The sequence below is a fragment of the Ambystoma mexicanum genome, chromosome 6q (genome assembly GCF_040938575.1).
Source record: "Ambystoma mexicanum isolate Mex_15411 chromosome 6q, UKY_AmexF1_1, whole genome shotgun sequence".
NCBI classification, from domain to species: Eukaryota; Metazoa; Chordata; class Amphibia; order Caudata; family Ambystomatidae; genus Ambystoma; species Ambystoma mexicanum.
The window spans coordinates 1,651,486,821-1,651,508,902 of record NC_090937.1 but is presented as its reverse complement, the minus strand read 5'-3'; the positions used below and the strand labels follow the sequence as shown (position 1 = coordinate 1,651,508,902).

Sequence of the window (22,082 nt, the reverse complement as noted above, 5' to 3'; positions counted from 1 at the left end):
TTCATAAGTCTCACTTATTGGATTAAAGTGGAGAATAGAGCAATGCTGCAGAGAATGGAGAGGGTAAAAAAGAAACCATCATTCTTCCGGGAAGATTTAGAGAAAGCACCAAATATTTTGTGGACCACCAGTCTATACGATGTGGGTCTATTGAAAGGAGTAGGAGCAGTTCAAATCAAGCTTAAAACAGGGGACATTTTTACCACAAGCAAAGCAATATCCTATGTTCAGAGAAACAGATGAAGGCATAATTGAGACAATTTCCACTTTAATGAGGCAGGGAATATTGGTGCCATATGAGTCCTCATGTAACATAGTTGTGTACCAGGGACGAAAACAACTGGGGTGTCATTGAGATGTAATCAAGATCTTTGCCCCCTAAACAATATTGTTGAAGCAGAGTTTCCTTTAGTTCCAAATCCAACATCCTAGCTAAAGCCAAATATTTCACAGTTATAGATTTAAAAAACATGTTCTTTTGAAGTCCCCTTCATGAGGACTCACAAGATTTGATCTCATTCTCAAATAGAAATATCTGCCTGAAACATATTTGTTTGCCTCAAGGGTACTGTGAGTTCCACTCAATCTTGAACAGGGTCCTCCAGATGGATATGGGTAATGTTGAGCTTGAGAGTGCAATAACTCTGTATGTGGACATTTTGGTGTGCAGTGAGACAGAAGAAAGATGCAGAGAAGACTCAGTTTGACTCATGACCATACTAGCAGAAAGAGGATACAGGGTAGACAAGGAAAAGCTACAATATTGTCAGGAAGAGGTCCCTCCACTTCCTGTTTTGTCAAGCGGTGAACGTTTGTGTTCCATCCCTTCCCGTGATGTCACTTTGGGGTGGGGTCAAAAGGTCAAGGGTTGCATGATGTCACTTCCGCTACACCTGACATTTTGGTGAAATGACTTCCCTGTTCATGCATGTGATTTAAAGCGACTCTGACTGTGATTAATAGGATGTGGTAGCAGCCTTACTCATGTGATTTAAAGTGACAATATCTGGCATATATGGGTTGTTGTAGCAGCCTCGTTCACGTGATTTAAAGTGGCCATTACTAGCATGAATAGGTTGTGGTAGCAGCCTCGTGCATGCGATTTAAAGTGACCATTACTAGTATTAATAGGTTGTGGTAGCAGCCTTGTTCATGTGATTTAAAATGTCCAATACTCGCCTAAATAGGTTGTGGTAGCAGCCTCATTCATGACATGTGATTTAAAAAGGCCATTACCGACATTAAATATGGTTACCATTACTGGCGTAAATAGGTTGTGGTAGCAGCCTAGTTCAAATGATTTAAGGTCACTATTACTGCCATAAATAGATTTTGGTAGGAGCCTCATTGATGTGATTTCAAGTGGCCATTACTGGCATAAATAGGTTGTGGTAGCAGCCTCGTTCATGTGATTTAAGGTGGCCATTACTGGCATAAATCGGTTGTGGTAGCAGCCTCGTTCATGTGATTTAAGGTGGCCCTTACTGGCATAAATCGGTTGTGGTAGCAGCCTCGTTCATGTGATTTAAGGTGACCATTACTGGCAACTGGCATGAATAGGTTGTGGTAGCAGCATGGTTCATGTGATTTAAGGTGACCATTACTGGCATGAATAGGTTGACCCTGCAAGCAGTGGAAGCATTATAAGTTTTGACTTTATACGTAATTACCAGGAAGGGGCAACACTGATCCCACGCAAGTTTAATTTAGCCGATGCATGCATGCTGATATCCACTGCGCTAATCTTGGTACATTTTCATACTATTATCATTATTATAATTATAGTTATGATATTTTAATTTAGTGCAGACCTGGCTTCGGGAAGCGCTTGAAAAGTCAGATGAGGAATTATGCAGCAAGGGGAGCAGATGAGAAGGGATGAATACAAGGGAGCGGGGGGCTATCAGTGGTGGGGGGTTAGCAAGCAATCTACAATCATCCGGGGAGCAGATCAGCCAGTTTCATGTTATATGTTATATGGGGAGTGGTGGGGTGTGGTCCAAGGTGTTGGGGATTATAAATGTAGTATTATGTTTGCTGTTGCATCAAGACCAGGTCTCAGTGTGCAGCTCAGGGCCAGGGTGAAGACTCTGTGTGTATCAAGGAGGAACATCATTCTCCATGAATACCATCCTGCGTGTATGTTCTAGACATGGCCCATGCATTGGTATGAACACAATGTGTTGATTAACACATGGATAGCTCCCAACTTTCCTTTCTGTAAATAAGTGGCAACGAAGGGCAGCTCCTGGACCATACATTGACCAACAAGAAAATATTGGGTTGCTTGTCAGAACCATTCTTCTCGCTTGCATGTGGTCCCCCTTAGGTCTTCCAACTAACCATCTGGTCTCCCTGGGTCAACGGCATAAGGATAAATGGGTTTGCCTATATCAAATGTCAGGCAAGTCCAAAATGTAACAGAGCAGCACTGACTCAGCAAACATCTCACAATTTCCTGCAGAATCCATCAACTTGGCTCCATTGGAGATTCTGTATAGAATTCCTGTCGGTATTAGCATAATTGACCTAAACACATTTGACCTAACACATGTGATTGAATTTTGTTGACCTTTTTTCTGTCAAATTTAATTAAATATATATACCGGGGTGGGTAAGGGTATAGATTAGGTTGAGAGGAAGTAGGGTGGATGGTTGCGGGGGGTCTCCCCCCTTTCATTTCAGACCGATGAAAATGTCTAATAAATTCAATCACATGTGATTAGGTCAAATGTTTTCGTTCAAATAGACCCAAACCTTCCCCTCAACTACACACATAGTTGCCCAGGAAGCACAGCCAAATAAAGCGCATTACCATTAGCTTCAGAGGAAGTGTCAAGAGGACATGAGCATGGGTTAGGCTATAGATCAGGTCGCACATTGCCCCGTATATAGAAGTGATCCATACACTAGGAAGGCGGTGCATGCATCAACCCGGCGGGAGCTCCTACCTCTTTCGGAATCCTCTGACGGTCTATACACTGGAGTTGTTGAGAGTTCTTCAAACCGGCTTGACTTTAAGGTCTTGTGTTCAGTCGCCAGCGGACTGTAATGGGGGAGAGAATGCAGCATGGCGGAAATCGAGTCAGTATCAAAGTTGGAATAAGGATCGTCACTCGAAAAGAGTTCACTTTGAAGGTCACCCTCGGTGAAGGAGACGTGGACGGTTGACATTTCCGCACTGTCTACACTCATTGTCGGTAGCTTCATGGGGTCTTTCTCCAGTGGCAGTGCAGGTTGGCATGGTGTGGCATCATGTTCAGGTTGCCGTTCACTAGCCGCGTGCTGGAAAACATTCACAAGATCTTCCTCCATGTGTGTGGATCCATGTGTCTCCGGCTCTTCATTGATGGTGCGCTCCAGGGACATCAGTGTTTCACTGCATATCCTGACAAGTACTGGTGATGGATCTCCTGGCACACTGCCAGTCTGGGCTGGCACAGCCATTGATGCGATGTCATCCGGGTCCGTTTCATGAGTGATGTGGACGGCAGGAGATCCTGCGCTATTCCTTGCGAAGCAGTCGACAGACTCCAGTGCGGTTGGGTTTACGGAAGGTGGGGATACAGATCTGGGTGGACTGGCAGAAAGGGCAGGTGGAGCGTCTGGTGTGGTGACACTAGGGATTGGTTCTTGCCTAGCCAATAAGGGAGGGGATAAGGGAGGTGACTCTGGTTCATTCGATGTGCAGGAAAGTAGAGGCTGAGTTGTGGGAGACTGGGGAAGATCTCCGGGTGAGCTGTCGGGCAGCTCTGGATTAGGGTGTGGAGAAACATCACCAGGGTCTAGTTCACACCTAGTTAGGATAGTACTGGATGGAGACTCCATTCTATCTGAAGTCACAAAGCGTACAGACTCTACTGTGGATGGAATAACAGACGATGGGGACTGAGCTCTGGGAGGTCTGGCGGGCAACTCTCGCTTAGGACATGGTGTAATATGTTCAAAGTCTGGTTCGCATCTAGTTACGTGAGCTAGGGTTGGGGAACCTACTGCATCCCAAGTCAGAAGGGATAGAGACTCCATGGTGGAGGGGATTCCAGAAGATGGAGGCAGGGCTTTGGGTGGGCTGTCAGGCATGTCTGGCTCGGGGCGTGGTGTGAGGTTCTCGGAGATCGGCTCACACCGGGCCAAGCTAGCAATGGATGGCTTTTCTACAGTATCTGATGTGAAAAAGGGTACAGACTTCACTGTGGGTGGGATTTCGAGAGTTGGGGAAACAGCTCTGGGTGGGCTTTCAGGCATGGCCGGCTTAGTCCATGGTGTTGAACCATCAAGGACTGATCTCTGCGTAGTTGGTATCTCAATAGATGGGGATTCTGCCCGATACGAAGCAAATGAGAATCCAGAGTCCACCATGGGTGGCATTGCAGGATGTGGGGAGGTTGGTCTGGGTGGGTATTCAGATCTAAGGGGGCTGCCAGCAGTGGGAGGACCTCGAGGAGGCAGCGGCTCATGTGTGTTTAAGCTGGCGGGAGGGCGGAACTCATCGTTGGGTTGTCTGCCAGGCGGTGTGCAGTCGGCCGCAGGCGGGCTGGGTGGTCGCACAGGCTCATCTCTGGGTAGGGTGCCAGGAGACAGCGAGGTAACCCTTGGTGGGCTGGCAGGAGCTGGAATCTCAGGTCTGCTTGGAGTGGGCTCCTGTCTGGGCAGGCTGGTTGGAGAAAGCGGCCTGATGTTTGGTGGGCTTGCGGGCCCCCGAGAGCCCATTTGAGTAAAGTGTGAAGCTGGCATGGAATCCGCCCTAAGGAATGTCTTGGTGGGCTGAGAGCCTACCGTTGGGGGGCTAGCAAGGGGAAATCTGCCACCCCTGGTGGGCGCACCGGCCTTGGAAAAGATCATGGAAGGGGAGCAGGTCTCCGGCGGTGTACGGGGATTTGGGGGCGCAAAGAATTCATGGCGGCGCGCATAAGAGGGAGAGGGAGAAGGAGAAGTGGGGGAGGTCGGCTTTCGGATCATGAAGGAGGACTCAGTCAGGCTGCGTTGATAGCGTAGAGCAGGTCTCCTGGCGCCCCCTGGAGGAGAAAGAATGACATTACATCAGAGAAAACAATGAACAGCACCAACACAGCCTCAAACTACTACTCCTTAGAAAACACCTCTGCCCAAGCTTCCCTTACAAAGCGCCACGGTTATGGTCTTGGCTTTCTCGTGAAGGAAGCAGGGATAACCCACAGGTAGTGTGTATTGCCACCTACTCTGTGGCTGCGAGAATAACACCTGTGTGCTCCCGCCGCCCTCTTGCACAGGGGCGCTGTGGTGGTAGGTGTCTGTGCCTGATGAAAGATATGCGTTTAGTGTTCCCCTTTTATCATCTGCCATTCTATGCAGTTCCTGGAAGTTCTCCATAGTTCTCGCTGACCAGTCCAGTTGGAAAAGGTACCTTCCACCAGCATCCGGGACTGCTGTGCTGCACATCTGCTTGACACATGTGTGCATCCTTCCAATATGGCCTCTCCCTATAACGCTCCTTAAACAGCAAGACCAACAGATGGCGACTCGCAACCCCAGGACCCTCCCCAACCAATGGAGGCGGTTGCTTTCCTAAAATGTATATTAATGTGTTCCAGTCCAACAGAACTATTCCCAAAGTAGAAACACAGTAAAAACAACGATAGTCCTCTAAACATAATCACAGAGAAACATACACATATTCAATAATAAAATTACTAAACACGTAAAATCAAACTGAAATGTTTAACTCAAATCACTTTAGCCCTTTTCCTCGACATCTGAGCCCCAGCTTAAGACACGGCACATCCCTTTTGCCCCAAGTTCTCGCTCAAAGGCTAGACATGCATGAACCAAGGCAATTGCGCTTGCCAAGTTACATCCATAAATGGCATTTAGCCAGTAAAGTCCATTCTTGATCTCCCAGAAGCCTTCTGCAATGGGCCGGTAATATCGCATCACTTTGCAGGCAGTGAGGGCACCCTGCCCTGGGATCAGACTCCTGCCCCAGTATCGAAGCATTGGCCTAGGATCAAGCCACTGCCCGAGGATTGAATCACTGCCCTGAGATCGAACCATTGGCCCAGGATCAAACCACTGGCCCAGGATCAATCCACAGACCCAGGATCAAACCACTGGCCCAGAATCAAACCACAGCCACAGAATAATAGCATTGCCTCAGGATCGAACCACTACTCCAGGAACGGGCTACTGCCCCAGGATCAAACCACTGCCCCAGTATCGAGCCACTGCCCCAGGATCAAACCACTATTCCAGAAACGTGCTACTCCACCCCCCAGTATCACACTATTGTAGAAAGACCAGACCACTGCCCCAGAACACTGCCTCGAGATCGACCCATTGCCCCAAAACAAGCCACTGCACTAGGATCAATCCATTGCCCAATGATTGAAGCATTGCTTCAGGATAGAACCCTTGACTCAGGCTAAAACCACTGCCCCAGCAACAACCCATTGCCTTAGGAGTGAACCACTTCTCCCGCACTGGGTCACTACCCCAGGATCCAGTGACTGTCTCAGGATAGAGCCTCAGCCCTAGGATGATCGAACCACGGCCACAGGAATGGATTTATCTATTTATTTATTTATTAAAACATATAAAGCGCAACTATGGCCCAAAAGTGTCTAGGCGCTGCTGTCTGCACTATGGAGAAATGAAACTCACCAATAAGAACGCCCGCTGACAGATTAAAACAAAAAGGACTTAAGTGCCCGTCAGAAGGGGAGGTGTGCCCCTGTAACCCTAAGAGCCAGAGCGCGGAAGTGCCTGAGCAAATGAGCGCAGCTGCCTCCGTGGATGGTAGCGCTCAATCTTACATTTCAAATGCTCCGGGCCTACATTGTACAGGGCTGAGTGAGTGACACAGAGTATCTTACGCGCTATCCCTTCCGCCACTGGGAGCCAATGCAGGCGCTACAGAAGATGGGCGCAGTGAGTGCCAGCCTTGCTGCAGCATTCTGGAGGACCTGCATACGTTGTATCCGATACGTGGGTTGCCCCAAGTAGAGACTGTTGCAATAGTCCAGTGACCCCATTATCGTCGATGTAACCAGCATGGGGTGAATCTATTTGGTGCCCAGCTCTTTCTTGGCGATTACACCAAGGATGCAGGCACATCACCAATGGTGCGGAATGATACATTGGTTGCGAGATACAATTTGCACATGGCACCAAATCAGACACCGGCGTGGGTATTGCACACCGGTGGCCCAGGTGGCACACACTGCACACTGCACACTCACCTGCTGTGGGAGATGTCGGAGACTGAGGCGAGCACGAGGAGAAGGAGTTCTCCCTCTGTCTGAAGAACTCACGCGGATTCAGAGATCTCTGGGACACCAGGACCGCTGCCTCCTGTTGGTAGAGAAAGAGAACAGAATGGTTAGTGGGATGAGACTGAGGGAGGAACAGACTAGATGACAGTTAAGCAGTGGGTAGTTAAGTGAGAGACATTCTCTGCAAGAGACATCCTGCTGATCCCAGACTCTCTTTTGACCCGTCATGAGCTCCGATTCTACATAGACGCGTAGGCCCTGACTCTTTTTAGACCCATGAGGTGCCCTAGACAAGTGTTAGGCCTAAACTCTCCGTAGACCTGTGCTGAGCCTTACTCAGTGGTGGGAGTGTTGCAAGTAGTGGTGGTGAGGGGGGTCAGGTGGGCGGAGGGGAGCAACGTGCAACACGTTTGAAGGGGTGGTGGGTGGGCAAGGTTGACAGCCCAGATGGATGAAACAGCCAAAAGTATGAGGCCCTCTGTATTGTTTTTCATGGACAGCTCTCAGGTGGTCTGTCTGTTGGCACATTTATACGTGTCTTTGTGAAATCAATCGCCTCTACTCGCTGATATGACCTCTGCTGGAACCCATCCTTAGCACCTGCCTGAATACAGCTGCTTCAACAGGGACCTGTCACTAGACAAATGTGTGCCGCCATGAATAGAATTTGGCTCCCAAGACTGGAAGTCTTTTATCCCCTCGGGTCTGAAAGGGTCTGAGGGATGAACCGGGAGGATAGGTCAGGGGCAACACACTTGCCTTGGAAGCAAGAGGTAGTGGAGCAACACAGGTTTGATCCAAGGTTTGATCCCCGGGTCTGCACTTAGAAACCTCTGGGTATTATGTGCGTTATAAATAACCAATTATAATTATAATTATAAAAAAATGAATAGTCTGTGGCCCTGGAATATCCCACAGGAGTGCACTACAGTCGCCCAAGCGACTAGTCACTAAAGACTCCTACTGTGACCACACACTGGTCCAGTGGCATAAAGGGGTAATTCTCAAGCAGCCCCCCATAAGGTTAAAATAAAGTCCTGTGAGAGTGTCCTGGGCCTCTACCAACAGTAACATCTAAGCATTTAATCTGAGATAACAACTTGACAAGTTTTCCAAAAATCAGAAGGCGATGGAATGTTGTCAGGGAAGAGTTCTTAGAGTTCGCAGAACCTCTGCCAGCTATTCATAGTTAAAATGAAGCCAGAGTTCCCCCAGGCGGAGATGTCATTCAGGCTTTGTGAATGTACGGTGAAAGAGATGTTAAAATGAGATGTACTTTAACTTTAAAAGCAACTATTCTGGAATGGTGAAAATTGTTGTAGAAGGTACTGAAACTGTTAAGAGTAAAACATAAAAGCAGTGGTACTCGGTTCCTGATAGCTCCTACTCATTTTAACCACTGGCCTTATCTCACTTCACCCTAGTGTGGAGCCCTAAATCTTCTTTGAATTGTACTGTGTCTTTACTCACTCGACACCTGCATTGAGCTGCGACTCTCCTCAGACCAGTGACAAACCCTGACCCTCTTTAGGTCTTTGCTGAGCTCTCTTTAGGCAAGACGTGAGACTTCTCTTACTCTAGAGCCGTGCTACTCTTAAACTACGATAGACCCGTTTTGAACCCTAGGATAACATGCTGAGCCCTGACTCTAGTTAGAGTCAGGCTGAGCCTTAACTCAGTTTCTGACCAGTGCTGAGCAGTAACTCTCTGTACAGCAGCGCTGGGCCCTAACCACTGCTATCATCCATTCTCTAAACATCTTGACTTCTTCCAGTTGAAAGTCATCACCAGAGGCTGAACACCAGCGCCATCATGGCTCCCATGATGGGTCCCGTCTGATCGTTGAAAGTATCGATGGCCACTGAAATGCATGAGAGAGGTTTGGGTCTATGTGACCTAAAACATTTGACCTCATTCTTTTTCTTTGTCTAAAATACAGTGGGAGACCCCCGCAAACCCCCCCCCACTTCCCTTCAACCTAATCTATACCCTTACCCACCCCCATATATATATTTAATTAGATTCGAAACCCGTAAGGAAATACATGCCTAGTATGGCACGGGCTGCCATGGGTGTGGTAAGTAAAGGCCCGCTCTGCCTGACTCACCAAATCCAGAATAATATGGGGGTGGGAAGCAGTACCTCTGGGTGAACCTTTCATCAGCCCGATGAAGTACAGCGCTCCTCCCATCTATCCGTTCCCTCCCTCATCCGTTGGTGCACCTGCCTCTCTGTGCTGGGGCATGCCGTTGGTTGTGATTGGGATGCACACTGTGTTTCTTTGGGTTTGGGAATGTGCACCTGTCTCTCTGTGCTGGGGTGTGTTGTTGGTTGTGATTGGGGGTCACACTGTGCTTCTTTGGGTTTGGGAATGTGCACCTGTCTCTCTGTGCTGGGGTGTGTTGTTTGTTGTGATTGGGGTGCACACTGTGCTTCTTTGGTTTTGGGAATGTGCACCTGTCTGTGTGCTGGGGTGTGTTGTTTGTTGTGATTGGGGTGCACACTGTGCTTCTTTGGTTTTGGGAATGTGCACCTGTCTCTCTGTGCTGGGGTGTGTGGTTAGTTGTGACTGGGGTGCAGACTGTGTTTATTTGGTTTTGGGAATGTGTACCTGTCTCTCTGTGCTGGGGTTTTACACAGTGTGGTTGGTTGTGACTGGGGTGCACACTGTGTTTATTTGGATTTGGGAATGTGCACCTGTCTCTTTGTGCTGGGGTGTGTTGTTGGTTGTGATTGGGGGTCACACTGTGCTTCTTTGGGTTTGGGAATGTGCACCTGTCTCTCTGTGCTGGGGTGTGTTGTTTGTTGTGATTGGGGTGCACACTGTGCTTCTTTGGTTTTGGGAATGTGCACCTGTCTGTGTGCTGGGGTGTGTTGTTTGTTGTGATTGGGGTGCACACTGTGCTTCTTTGGTTTTGGAAATGTGCACCTGTCTCTCTGTGCTGGGGTGTGTGGTTAGTTGTGATTGGGGTGCAGACTGTGTTTATTTGGTTTTGGGAATGTGTACCTGTCTCTCTGTGCTGGGGTTTTACACAGTGTGGTTGGTTGTGACTGGGGTGCACACTGTGCTTCTTTGGTTTTGGGAATGTGCACCTGTCTCTCTGTGCTGGAGTGTGTTGTTGGTTGTGACTGGGGTGCACATTGTGCATCTTTGGTTTTGGGAACGCGCACCTGTCTCTGTGCTGGGCTATAACATAGTGTTGTTGGTTGTGATTGTGGTGCACACTGTGCTTCTTTGCGTTTGGGAATGTGCACCTGTCTCTCTGTGCTGGGGTTTTACACAGTGTTGTTGGTTGTGACTGGGTGCACACTGTGCTTCTTTGGGTTTGGGAATGTGCACCTGTCTCACTGTGCCAGGCTTTTACACAGCGTTCTTGGTTGTGGTTGGGGTGCACACTGTGCTTCTTTGGGTTTGGGAATGTGCACCCGTCTCACTGTGGTGGGATTTTACACAGTGTTGTTGGTTGTGATTTGGGTGCACACTGTGCTTCTTTGGGTTTGGGAATGTGCACCTGTCTCTCTGTGGCGGGCTTTTACACAGTATTTTTGGTTGTGACAGGGATGCACACAGTGCTTCTTTGGTTTTTGGAATGTGCACCTGCCTCTCTGTGATGTGCTTTTACACAGTGTTTTTGGTTGTGACAGGGATGCACAAGGTGCTTCTTTGGTTTTGGGAATGTGCAACTGCCTCTCTGTGCTGGGCTTTTACACAGTGTTGTTGGTTGTGACCAGGGTTTGCACACTGTGTTTCTTTTAGTTTGGGAATGTTCACCTATCTCTCTGTGCTGGACTTTTAAACAGTGTTGTTGGTTTTGATTGTGGTGCTCACTGTGCTTCTTCGGGTTTGGGAATGTGGACGTGTCTCTCTGTGCTGGGCTTTAACACAGTGTTGTTGGTTGTGACTGGGGTGCACACTGTGCTTCTTTGGGTTTGGGAATGTGGACCTGTCTCTCTGCTGGGCTTTTACACAGTGTTGTTGGTTGTGATTGGAGCGCACACTGTGTTTCTTTGGTTTTGGGAATTTGGACTTGTCTCTCTGCTGGGCTTTTACACAGTGTTCTTGGTTGTGACCCGGGTTCACACTGTGCTTCTTTGGTTTTGGGAATGTGCACCTGTCTCTCTGTGCTGTACTTTTACGAAGTGTTCTTGGTTGTGACCGGGGTTCGCACTGTGCTTCTTTGGTTGGGGGAATGTTCACCTGTCTCTCTGTGCTGGGCTTTTACACAGTGTTGTTGGTTGTGATTGTGGTGCACACTGTGCTTCTTTGTGATTGGGAATGTGCACCTGTCTCTCTGTGCTGGGCTTTTACACAGTGCTGCTGGTAGTGATTGGGGTGCACACTGTGCTTATTTGCATTTGGGAATGTGCACCTGTCTCTCTGTGCCAGGCTTTTACACAGTGTTGTTGGTTGTGATTGGGGTGCACACTGTGCTTCTTTGGTTTTGGGAATGTGCACCTGTCTCTCTGTGCTGTGCATTTACATAGTATTGTTGGTTGTGGTTGGGGTGCACACTGTGCTTTGGATTTCGGAATATGTATCAGTCTCACTGTGGTGGGCTTTCACACAGTGTTGTTGGTGTGATTGGGGCACACACTGTGCTTCTTTGGGTTTGGGAATGTGTACCTGTCTCTCTGTGCTGGGGTGTGTTTTTGTTTGTGATTGAGGTGCACACTGTGCTTCTTTGGGTTTAGGGACGTGCACCTGTCTCTCTGTGCTGGTTGTTTATACAGTGTCATTGGTTGTGACTGGGGTGCACACTGTGCTTCTTTGGTTTTGGGAATGTGCACCTGTCTCTCTATGCGGGGGTGTGGTGTTGGTTGTGATTGGGGTGCACACTGTGCTTCTTTGGTTTTGGGTATGTGCACCTGTCTCTCTTTGCTGGGCTTTTACACAGTGTTGTTGGTTGTGATCGGGGTGCCGACTGCATCTTTGGTTTTGGGAATGTGCCTCTGTCTCTCTTTGCTGGGGTGTGTTGTTGGATGTGATTGGGGTGTACACTGTGCCTCTTTGGTTATGTGCACCTGTCTCTCTGTGCTGGGCGTTTACACCGTGTTGCTGGTTGTGATTGGGGTGCACACTGTGCTTCGTTGGGTTTGAGAAAGTGCACCTGCCTCTCTGTGATGTGCTTTTACACAGTGCTCTTGGTCGTGACCAGGGTTCACACTGTGCTTCGTTGGGTTTGAGAAAGTGCACCTGCCTCTCTGTGATGTGCTTTTACACAGTGCTCTTGGTCGAAACCAGGGTTCACACTATGCTTCTTTGGGTTTGGAAATGTTAACCTGTCTCTGTGTTGGGCTTTTACACAGTGTTGTTGGTTGTGACCAGTGTTCCCACTGTGCTTCTTTGGGTTTGGGAATGTTCACCTATCTCTCTGTGCTGGGCTTTTACACAATGTTGTTGGTTGTGATTGTGGTGCACACTGTGCTTCTTTGTTTTTGGGAATGTGCACCTGTCTCTCTGTGCTGGGCTTTTGCACAGTGTTGTTGGTTGTGACGGGGGTGCACACTGTGCTTCTTTTGGTTTGGGAATGTGGACTTGTCTCTCTGCTGGGCTTTTACACAGTGTTGCTGGTAGTGATTGGGGTGCACACTGTACTTCTTTGCATTTGGGAAAGTGCACCTGTCTCTCTCTGTGCCAGGCTTTTACACGGTGTTGTTGGTTGTGATTGGGGTGCACACTGTGCTTCGGTTTTGGGAATGTGCACATGTCTCTCTGTGCTGGGATTGTACACAGTTTTGTTGGTTGTGATTGGGGTGCACATTGTGCTTCTTTGGGTTTGGGAATGTGCACCTGTCTTTCTGTGCTGGGCTTTTACACAGTGTTGTTGGTTGTGATTGGGGTGCACTTTGTGCTTCTTTGGGTTTTGTAATGTGCACCTGTCTCTCTGTGCTGGGGTTTGTTGTTGTTTGTGATTGAGGTGCACACTGTGCTTCTTTGGTTTTTGGAACGTGCACCTGTCTCTCTGTGATGGGAATGTGCACCTGTCTCTCTGTGCTGGGGTGTGTGGTTAGTTGTGATTGGGGTGCACACTGTGTTTCTTTGCATTTGGGAAAGAACACCTGTCTCTCTGTGCTGGGCTTTTACACAGTGTTGTTGGTTGTGATTGGGGTGCACACTGTGCTTCGTTGGGTTTGAGAAAGTGCACCTGCCTCTCTGTGATGTGCTTTTACACAGTGCTCTTGGTTGTGACCAGGGTTCGCACTGTGCTTCTTTGGGTTTGGGAATGTGCACTTGTCTCTCTCTGCTGGGCGTTTACACAGTGTTGTTGGTTGTGACTGGGGTGCACACTGTGCTTCTTTGGGTTTGGGAATGTGCACCTGTCTCTTTGTGCTGGGGTGTGTTGTTAGTTGTGACCAGGGTTCACACTGTGCTTCTTTGGGTTTGGAAATGTGCACCTGTCTATCTGTGCTGGACTTTTACACAGTGTTGTTAATTGAGACAGAGGAGCGCACAGTGCTTCTTTGGGTTTGGGAATGTTCACCTGTCTCTGTGCTGGGCTTTAACACAGTTTTGTTGGTTGTGATTGGGGTGCACACTGTGCTTCTTTGGGTTTGGGAATGTGTACTGTCTCACTGTGGTGGGATTTTACACAGTGTTGTTGGTTGTGATTTGGGTGCACACTGTGCTTCTTTCGGTTTGGGAATGTGCACCTGTCTCTCTGTGTTGTGCTTTTATACAGTGTTCTCGCTTGTGACCGGGGTTCGCAATGTGCTTATTTTGTTTTGGGAATGTGCACCTGTCTCTCTGTGCTGGGCTTTTTCACAGTGTTGTTGGTTGTGACCAGGGTTAGCACTGTGTTTCTTTGAGTTTGGGAATGTTCACCTATCTCTCTGTGCTGGGCTTTTACAGTCTTGTTGGTTTTGATTGTGGTGCACACTGTGCTTCTTTGGGTTTGGGAATGTGGACGTGTCTCTGTGCTGGGCTTTTACACAGTGTTGTTGGTTGTGACTGGGGTGCACACTGTGCTTCTTTGCATTTGGTAATGTGCTGGGCTTTTACACAGTCTTGTTGGTTTTGATTGTGGTGCACACTGTGCTTCTTTTGGTTTGGGAATGTGGACCTGTCTCTCTGCTGGGCTTTTACACAGTGTTGTTGGTTGTGATTGAGGATCCTTCTTTGGGTTTGGGAATGTTCACCTGTCTCTCTCTTTGCTGGGGTGTGCTGTGGGATGTGATTGGGATGCACATTGTGCTTTTTTGGTTTTGGGAATTTTCACCTGTTTCTCTGTGCTGTGCTTTTACACAGTGTTGTTGGTTGTGATTGGAGCGCACACTGTGTTTCTTTGGTTTTGGGAATTTGGACTTGTCTCTCTGCTGGGCTTTTACACAGTGTTCTTGGTTGTGACCCGGGTTCACAATGTGCTTCTTTGGTTTTGGGAATGTGCACCTGTCTCTCTGGCTGTACTTTTACGCAGTGTTCTTGGTTGTGACCGGGGTTCGCACTGTGCTTCTTTGGTTTGGGGAATGTCCACCTGTCTCTCTGTGCTAGGCTTTTACACAGTGGTGTTGGTTGTGACCAGTGTTCCCACTGTGCTTCTTTGGGTTTGGGAATGTTCACCTATCTCTCTGTGCTGGGCTTTTAAACAGTGTTGTTGGTTGTGATTGTGGTGCACACTGTGCTTCTTTGTGTTTGGGAATGTGCACCTGTCTCTCTGTGCTGGGCTTTTACACAGTGCTGCTGGTAGTGATTGGGGTGCACACTATGCTTCTTTGCATTTGGGAATGTGCACCTGTCTCTCTGTGCCAGGCTTTTACACAGTGTTGTTGGTTGTGATTGGGGTGCACATTGTGCTTCTTTGGTTTTGGGAATGTGCACCGGTCTCTCTGTGGTGGGCTTTCATACAGTGTTGTTGGTGTGATTGGGGTACACACTGTGCTTCTTTGGGTATTGGAATGTGCACCTGTCTCTCTGTGCTGGGCTTTGTTGCTGGTTGTGATTGGGGTGCACTTTGTGCTTCTTTGGGTTTGGGAATGTGTACCTGTCTCTCTGTGCTGGGGTGTGTTGTTGTTTGTGATTGAGGTGCACACTGTGCTTCTTTGGGTTTAGGGACGTGCACCTGTCTCCCTGTGCTGGGCTTTTACACAGTGTCATTGGTTGTGACTGGGGTGCACACTGTGCTTCTTTGGTTTTGGGAATGTGCACCTGTCTCTCTATGCAGGGGTGTGGTGTTGGTTGTGATTGGGGTGCACACTGTGCTTCTTTGGTTTTGGGTATGTGCACCTGTCTCTTTTTGCTGGGCTTTTACACAGTGTTGTTGGTTGTGATTGGGGTGCCGACTGCATCTTTGGTTTTGGGAATGTGCCTTTGTCTCTCTTTGCTGGGGTGTGTTGTTGGATGTGATTGGGGAGCACACTGTGCCTCTTTGGGTATGTGGACCTGTCCCTCTGTGCTGGGCATTTACATTGTGTTGCTGTTTGTGATTGGGGTGCACACTGTGCTTCGTTGGTTTTGAGAAAGTGCACCTGCCTCTCTGTGATGTGCTTTTACACAGTGCTCTTGGTCGTAACCAGGGTTCACACTGTGCTTCTTTGGGTTTGGAAATGTTCACCTGTCTCTGTGTTGGGCTTTTACACAGTGTTGTTGGTTGTGACCAGGGTTCCCACTGTGCTTCTTTGGGTTTGGGAATGTTCACCTATCTCTCTGTGCTGGGCTTTTACACAGTGTTGTTGGTTGTGATTGTGGTGCACACTGCGCTTCTTTGTGTTTGGGAATGTGCACCTTTCTCTCTGTGCTGGGCTTTTGCACAGTGTTGTTGGTTGTGACTGGGGTGCACACTGTGCTTCTTTTGGTTTGGGAATGTGGACTTGTCTCTCTGCTGGGCTTTTACACAGTGTTGCTGGTAGTGATTGGGGTGCACACTGTACTTCTTTGCATTTGGGAATGTGCACCGGTCTCTCTGTGCCAGGCTTTTACACAGTGTTGTTGGTTGTGATTGGGGTGCACACTGTGCTTCGGTTTTGGGAATGTGCACATGTCTCTCTGTGCTGGGATTGTACACAGTTTTGTTGGTTGTGATTGGGGTGCACATTTTGCTTCTTTGGGTTTGGGAATGTGCACCTGTCTCTGTGCTGGGATTTTACACAGCGTTGTTGGTTGCGATTGGGGTACACACTGTGCTTCTTTGGGTTTTTGGCATGTGCACCTGTCTTTCTGTGCTGGGCTTTTACACAGTGTTGTTGGTTGTGATTGGGGTGCACTTTGTGCTTCTTTGGGTTTGGGAATGTGCACCTGTCTCTCTGTGCTGGGGTTTGTTGTTGTTTGTGATTGAGGTGCACACTGTGCTTCTTTGGTTTTTGGAACGTGCACCTGTCTCTCTGTGATGGGAATGTGCACCTGTCTCTCTGTGCTGGGGTGTGTGGTTGGTTGTTATTGGGGTGCACACTGTGTTTCTTTGGTTTTGGGAATGAGCACCTGTTTCTCTGTGCTGGGCTTTTACACAGTGTTGTTGGTTGTGATTGGGGTGCACACTGTGCTTCGTTGGGTTTGAGAAAGTGCACCTGCCTCTCTGTGATCTGCTTTTACACAGTGCTCTTGGTTGTGACCAGGGTTCGCACTGTGCTTCTTTGGGTTTGGGAATGTGCACTTGTGTCTCTGTATTGGGCGTTTACACAGTGTTGTTGGTTGTGACTGGGGTGCACACTGTGCTTCTTTGGGTTTGGGAATGTGCACCTGTCTCTTTGTGCTGGGGTGTGTTGTTAGTTGTGACCAGGGTTCACACTGTGCTTCTTTGGGTTTGGAAATGTGCATCTGTCTATCTGTGCTGGACTTTTACACAGTGTTGTTAATTGAGACAGGGGAGCACACAGTGCTTCTTTGGGTTTGGGAATGTTCACCTGTCTCTGTGCTGGGCTTTAACACAGTGTTGTTGGTTGTGATTGGGGTGCACGCTGTGCTTCTTTGCATTCCGGAATGTGCACCTGTCTCTCTGTGCCAGGCTTTTACACAGTGTTGTTGGTTGTGATTGGGGTGCACATTGTGCTTCTTTGGTTTTGGGAATGTGCACCTGTCTCTCTGTTTGCTGGGGTGTGTTGTTGGTTGTGACTGGGGTGCACATTGTGCTTATTTGTGTTTGGGAATGTGCATCTGTCTCTCTGTGCTGGGCCTTTACACAGTGTTGTTGGTTGTGATTGGGGTGCACACTGTGCTCCTATATTGAACGAAGCTGGGATCTGCATCAATGCCTACTTGGGAAGTGAGCTCTCCATTGGGCCACCAGTACTGCCACTAAATATTAAATCCACATCATTATCTATTCCGGAGGAGGCGCTCAGTATCTTTGGGCACTGTCGACTCTTGGAGGTGGTTGGATGATGGACAGGTAAAAAGTAGGTGGGAACCCGCCTTACACTTCCCATTAGCCTCCCTCTGACGTAGAGCTACACAGCATCAACACTTGATCTTAAAACCATCAGCGACCTGGCATCCTTCAACAGAGTCGCTCAGAATCCAACCCCTTTAACTGCATATCTTCTGTATTTATGTGCCCCTTGAACTGCACCTGATATGGCCAGTCTCCAATTGGCCATGCCACATTCCCCAATAAGCAAATCAGAGTACACATATATGTTTGCCGAGGGACAGGACACTAAGGGACAGGACCACTACAAAGACACCAAATGTATAACACTATTTATTCTACTTACCTTCTTACAATTTAGAGAAATAAAACAAAAGACATATTTACAAAAACATGCTTTCCGGTCCTTGCTAATGATCATCGCGCAAGTGTGTTGTAATCTAGTCCACCACTTAAGGCTGTAACCGCAAGCAGAGTATTTTTCCCATTCAAAGCTACCGCTTCGGCCATGCTTCATGCCCCAATAAGCAAATTACAGCACACATTTCTCCTTGCTGACGGCCAGGCCCATTGCCCAGACACCAAAGTTATATCACTGTACTGTGTCCTTACATTTCCACACTTTCAAAAAAATAAAACACAGAACATTTTTGCCAAACCATGCTTTGAAGTTCTTGCTGACCCTCCTCCTGCATATTTGCTGCAATCCCATCCAACACTTCAACCTGTACCCACGAGCCGAATTCTTTTCCCCATTCTAACCTATCCCAATTTCAAAAAACGTTACCACATAGCTGGTCCCTGGTGGCCATGCCAACTTTAACCCCATTGCTGGTCCCTCGTGGTCATGGCCGGTAGCCAGATTGTCCGGGCCATGGCCTAATATGTTTTTACCACGATGTCTGCGGACTACAGGCGCTATCCGCCAATCCGACATGGCGGGCATTTCCTAAAAATATGAAGCACCTCACGCTTTTCACCATCTAAACAGAAGGCGCGTCTGATGTCCACGGACATCACCCTGACCTTTGGACCAAACTGAGGCCTGTCCACGGACCGAACAGGGAAGTGAGTCAGCGGACCGTACCCATATATAACTATTTATTTTTACCTACTTTTGGGTAGTTTTTAAAACAGTGCTGGACGGATTTACACCTAATTTACAAAAATACGCTTTTGGGACCAAGCCGCCACTCCTGCAGCAAATTTGGTTAAAATTGGCTGTGGGCGTGAGCAAATTTTCTTTTACATGCGTCTATAGAAAAAACCACACATTTTGGGACCATCCATATACATTTGCAGATACCCCTCCCGCCCATCACGAACCGTCACCAATCTTTGAAGAATAAATCTGATGGGGCCATATACTTTCTTTGCAAAGTTTTGTGAGAATTCATCCAATGTAGACTAAATTATAAGCCGCCCAAAAAGTGCTATTCCTATGGGTTGGGCAACTTACTAAAACTATGGGGCTGCTACCATCGAGGATTGGCACACATATTTTGGTATAGGAGCCATTGTTCCCACTGCCTCCTACACAGAACCACTGCACACACTAACACAAGCCATAATGAGTCTGTCTTCCAGAACAGTGGTACAAGGATACACAACTGTGCACAGACATGTCGGCTAGAACAAGACATTATGCAATAATGTACAGATCCATCTGCAACACTGATGCAAACATACTAGCTTGTACATCTCTTTCTCCAACAAATGTCCATATTCTAGTAGTTTATTTAATTCTAAAATCTTAATTTATTATAAGAAATATGGATTGTTCAGTTTGGAAAGACAACTACAGTCCTTTCTAATCTCTAACTAGCCCTTGCTGCTAAATAATGATAGTGATGTCAGTGTTTCCTTATGATGACATTACCCTAAGATTTTTCTAGACTAAAGATAATAGACAGACATTGTACATTTAAATAAAATCATAAATCATAGACCTCCTGACCAGGTCTTACATACAGCTTTATAGAATGCCCCTGTCACTTTTCTTTTGCATTCTTTATGCTTTGCAAGGTGAACATGTTTCCCACCTATTTCAGTCTGTTCAGCTGGATCTTCTTCAGGGTAAAACTACTTGTGCGTTGGGTATCCATTGAAGGGACATGGATTTCCTCTGACACATTTAAACAGAGGATGTTCTTTTTGCTCATCTATACTGCCCCACGAGTGGTTCCAGCACTTTTGAGGGCAGTAGACCTACGTAGGTCCAACAATGTACCTGCACAGTAGGTAATTGCAGCAATTCCAGTTGTATCTCGTGAGAAAAAAAAAATTGGTCCGTTAAAAAAGCACAAGCTTATAACAGGCATCCTTGACGCTCCAATGGATAACCCACACTACAGGCATCTCTAGGAATGCAGGTTCAGAAGAGGCAGTATCAGGATTACTCATTAGAGGCATGAGAGCTACAGGTGATCTTTACCACCATTTATCCTGAAGAAGGTCCATCTGAATGGACTGAAACATGTTAGTAAACAAGCCCCCCTTGTAAAGCATACAAATGAAAACACAATGAAAGGGGTATTCTGTAAAACCTTGTGCCAACCATGTTCAAGTCAGTCCTATTCATTTTTCAGATACCTCCTAAACACCGGCACAAGTAATAAGAGAGCAATCCGCACGCGTCATATGACCAAGTCTCGGCACTTCTCGATAAGCGGCCATATTAATCACACACAACTCTTATCTAAAATTCTGACACTCAATTTATTAATTCATTATGTACTTGCATGTTGAGCTCACACCTAACCGCATACGACATGACTTTAGAAGCTCTTCTTTGGGGCGATGAGCAACATGATATTTTATAAACCAATTTACTATCAATTTATGATTAATTCAATAGGATCTCTCCGCTGCCTCTGACATGGTGGGAAACATTAGAGCCTTGTCGTCCGAGGAATTCCAGTCCAACACTGTATTGCCTCCTACTTTCCCGACAGTCCTTCTCCCATTTCTTGGACCATAGCTACCTTTATACCTATTTCCATTCCCGCTGGTGATTCCAAGGCTCTCTCCACGGCCCCTTACTATTCACTGTCTGCACGTCCTCCTCCTTTGGCTTCTCTTATTGACTATTTGCATGCGACACCCAAATCTTCTCCTTCCGTATGATCTCTGCTGGCCTTGTTGCGGCTCAACACTGGACGTCTTATGCTGAACTCCTCCAAGACCAAAGTGATGTGCATCCAATGCCCCCTCTCCTCTCCCATCCAAATCCCACCTGGCTCCCTCCCCCAGTCCCCAGAGGCACGCAACCTCATGGCTATGTTTCACCTCAACCGCCATCACTTTATCACTACCACCACTAGGATCAACCCCTTTTATATCAGAAACGCCTGCCCACCCGTCTAACAAACACATTGCAACATGGTCTCAGACGTGTAGCATGTTACATATGCCAGCTGTATTCATCCACCATGTCATCAATCATCCAAGGAAGGTTTATAGTCATTTCTTCGAATACAAAAATGTCGAAAGTCATTTTTTCGAAAAAATAATATCGAAAAAAAACAGTCCAATTTTTTTTTATTACGTTTTTTATTTTATTTTTTATTTTTTTGTTTTTATTTTTTTTTGTTTTACCCATTTTTTTTATTCCCGGACCCCAAAATAAATATATAATTTTTTACAAAAATAATTCTACTTTTTTTTCGAAATTGTGACCGACCACCTCCAAGGAAAAAGTGCTTGGTGTGCTTAAGAAACTGCCCCTTACATTAATACGGAAATCAGTGACTCTGAACTAACACATAACAACAGCCAAGACAAGTGTACACTGTGAACTCACACAAGCTATAACAAGCCACCCTGACTCTTACAAACAAGCATACCCCTGTAAACATAGACATGCAATAAAATATGATGTGGCATTTATAACGCGCCTAGCTGTACACAAGTGATTCTAGACGGGACAAGACAAGGCGGGGGAAACAAGGGAGGACAAAATAACCATATTACTAGGCCTTGTGTCATTCAGATCTTACAAGTGTGGGGAAGAGGGAAGGGGAGAAGTGCCAGGGGGAGTGGAAGGGGGAAGTGCCGGGTGGGACGGGTAGTGGAAACGCATCAATCCACAACTGTGACGCAAACGTACTCTCACATTTGGTCTCAGGCTGGGTCTGTCCCCCCTGCCCGCCGCGTGTCCCAACATCAACAGAACTTGCCCAGAGCTCCCACTGTCTTCTTGTCACAGGCAATGCTCTTTACATCCTCTATTTCTAGGGACCCCCCCAGCATAGTACCAGGGCATAGGAATATGCAGGGGCTTTGCACCCCATACTCACGGTTGCTTTCTCAATGGATTCACTCCGTCGGAAGCGGTCCCTCATCTCCTCCTCGTGCTCCCTCTGCTGTTGCTCCTGTTTGGGGAAAAAGAGAATCAGAACAGAGAAGCTCCCACTGGACATCACCCTAAGGACAACCCTACTCTTCGCCTCCACTGGACATGACCCTAAAGACAACCCTTCTCTTCACCTCCACTGGACATGACCCTAAGGACAACCCTACTCTTCGCCTCCACTGG

The 22,082-nt window shown here is 47.5% G+C and overlaps 1 protein-coding gene across 2 annotated transcripts in view; it reads right to left on the bottom strand.

Annotated features, from left to right (window-relative positions):
- The window catches only part of LOC138516982 (drebrin-like), a 716,984-nt gene that overhangs the window by 54,471 nt on the left and 640,431 nt on the right, over positions 1-22,082 (bottom strand). For both annotated transcript variants that reach the window (XM_069632471.1, XM_069632470.1), the window contains exons 9-11: positions 21,844-21,918; positions 7,215-7,326; positions 2,952-5,015 (exon numbers count right to left, since the gene is read on the bottom strand). In XM_069632471.1, the coding sequence (XP_069488572.1) occupies positions 2,952-5,015; positions 7,215-7,326; positions 21,844-21,918 (2,251 nt within the window). The remainder of the gene's footprint in view (positions 1-2,951; positions 5,016-7,214; positions 7,327-21,843; positions 21,919-22,082) is intronic.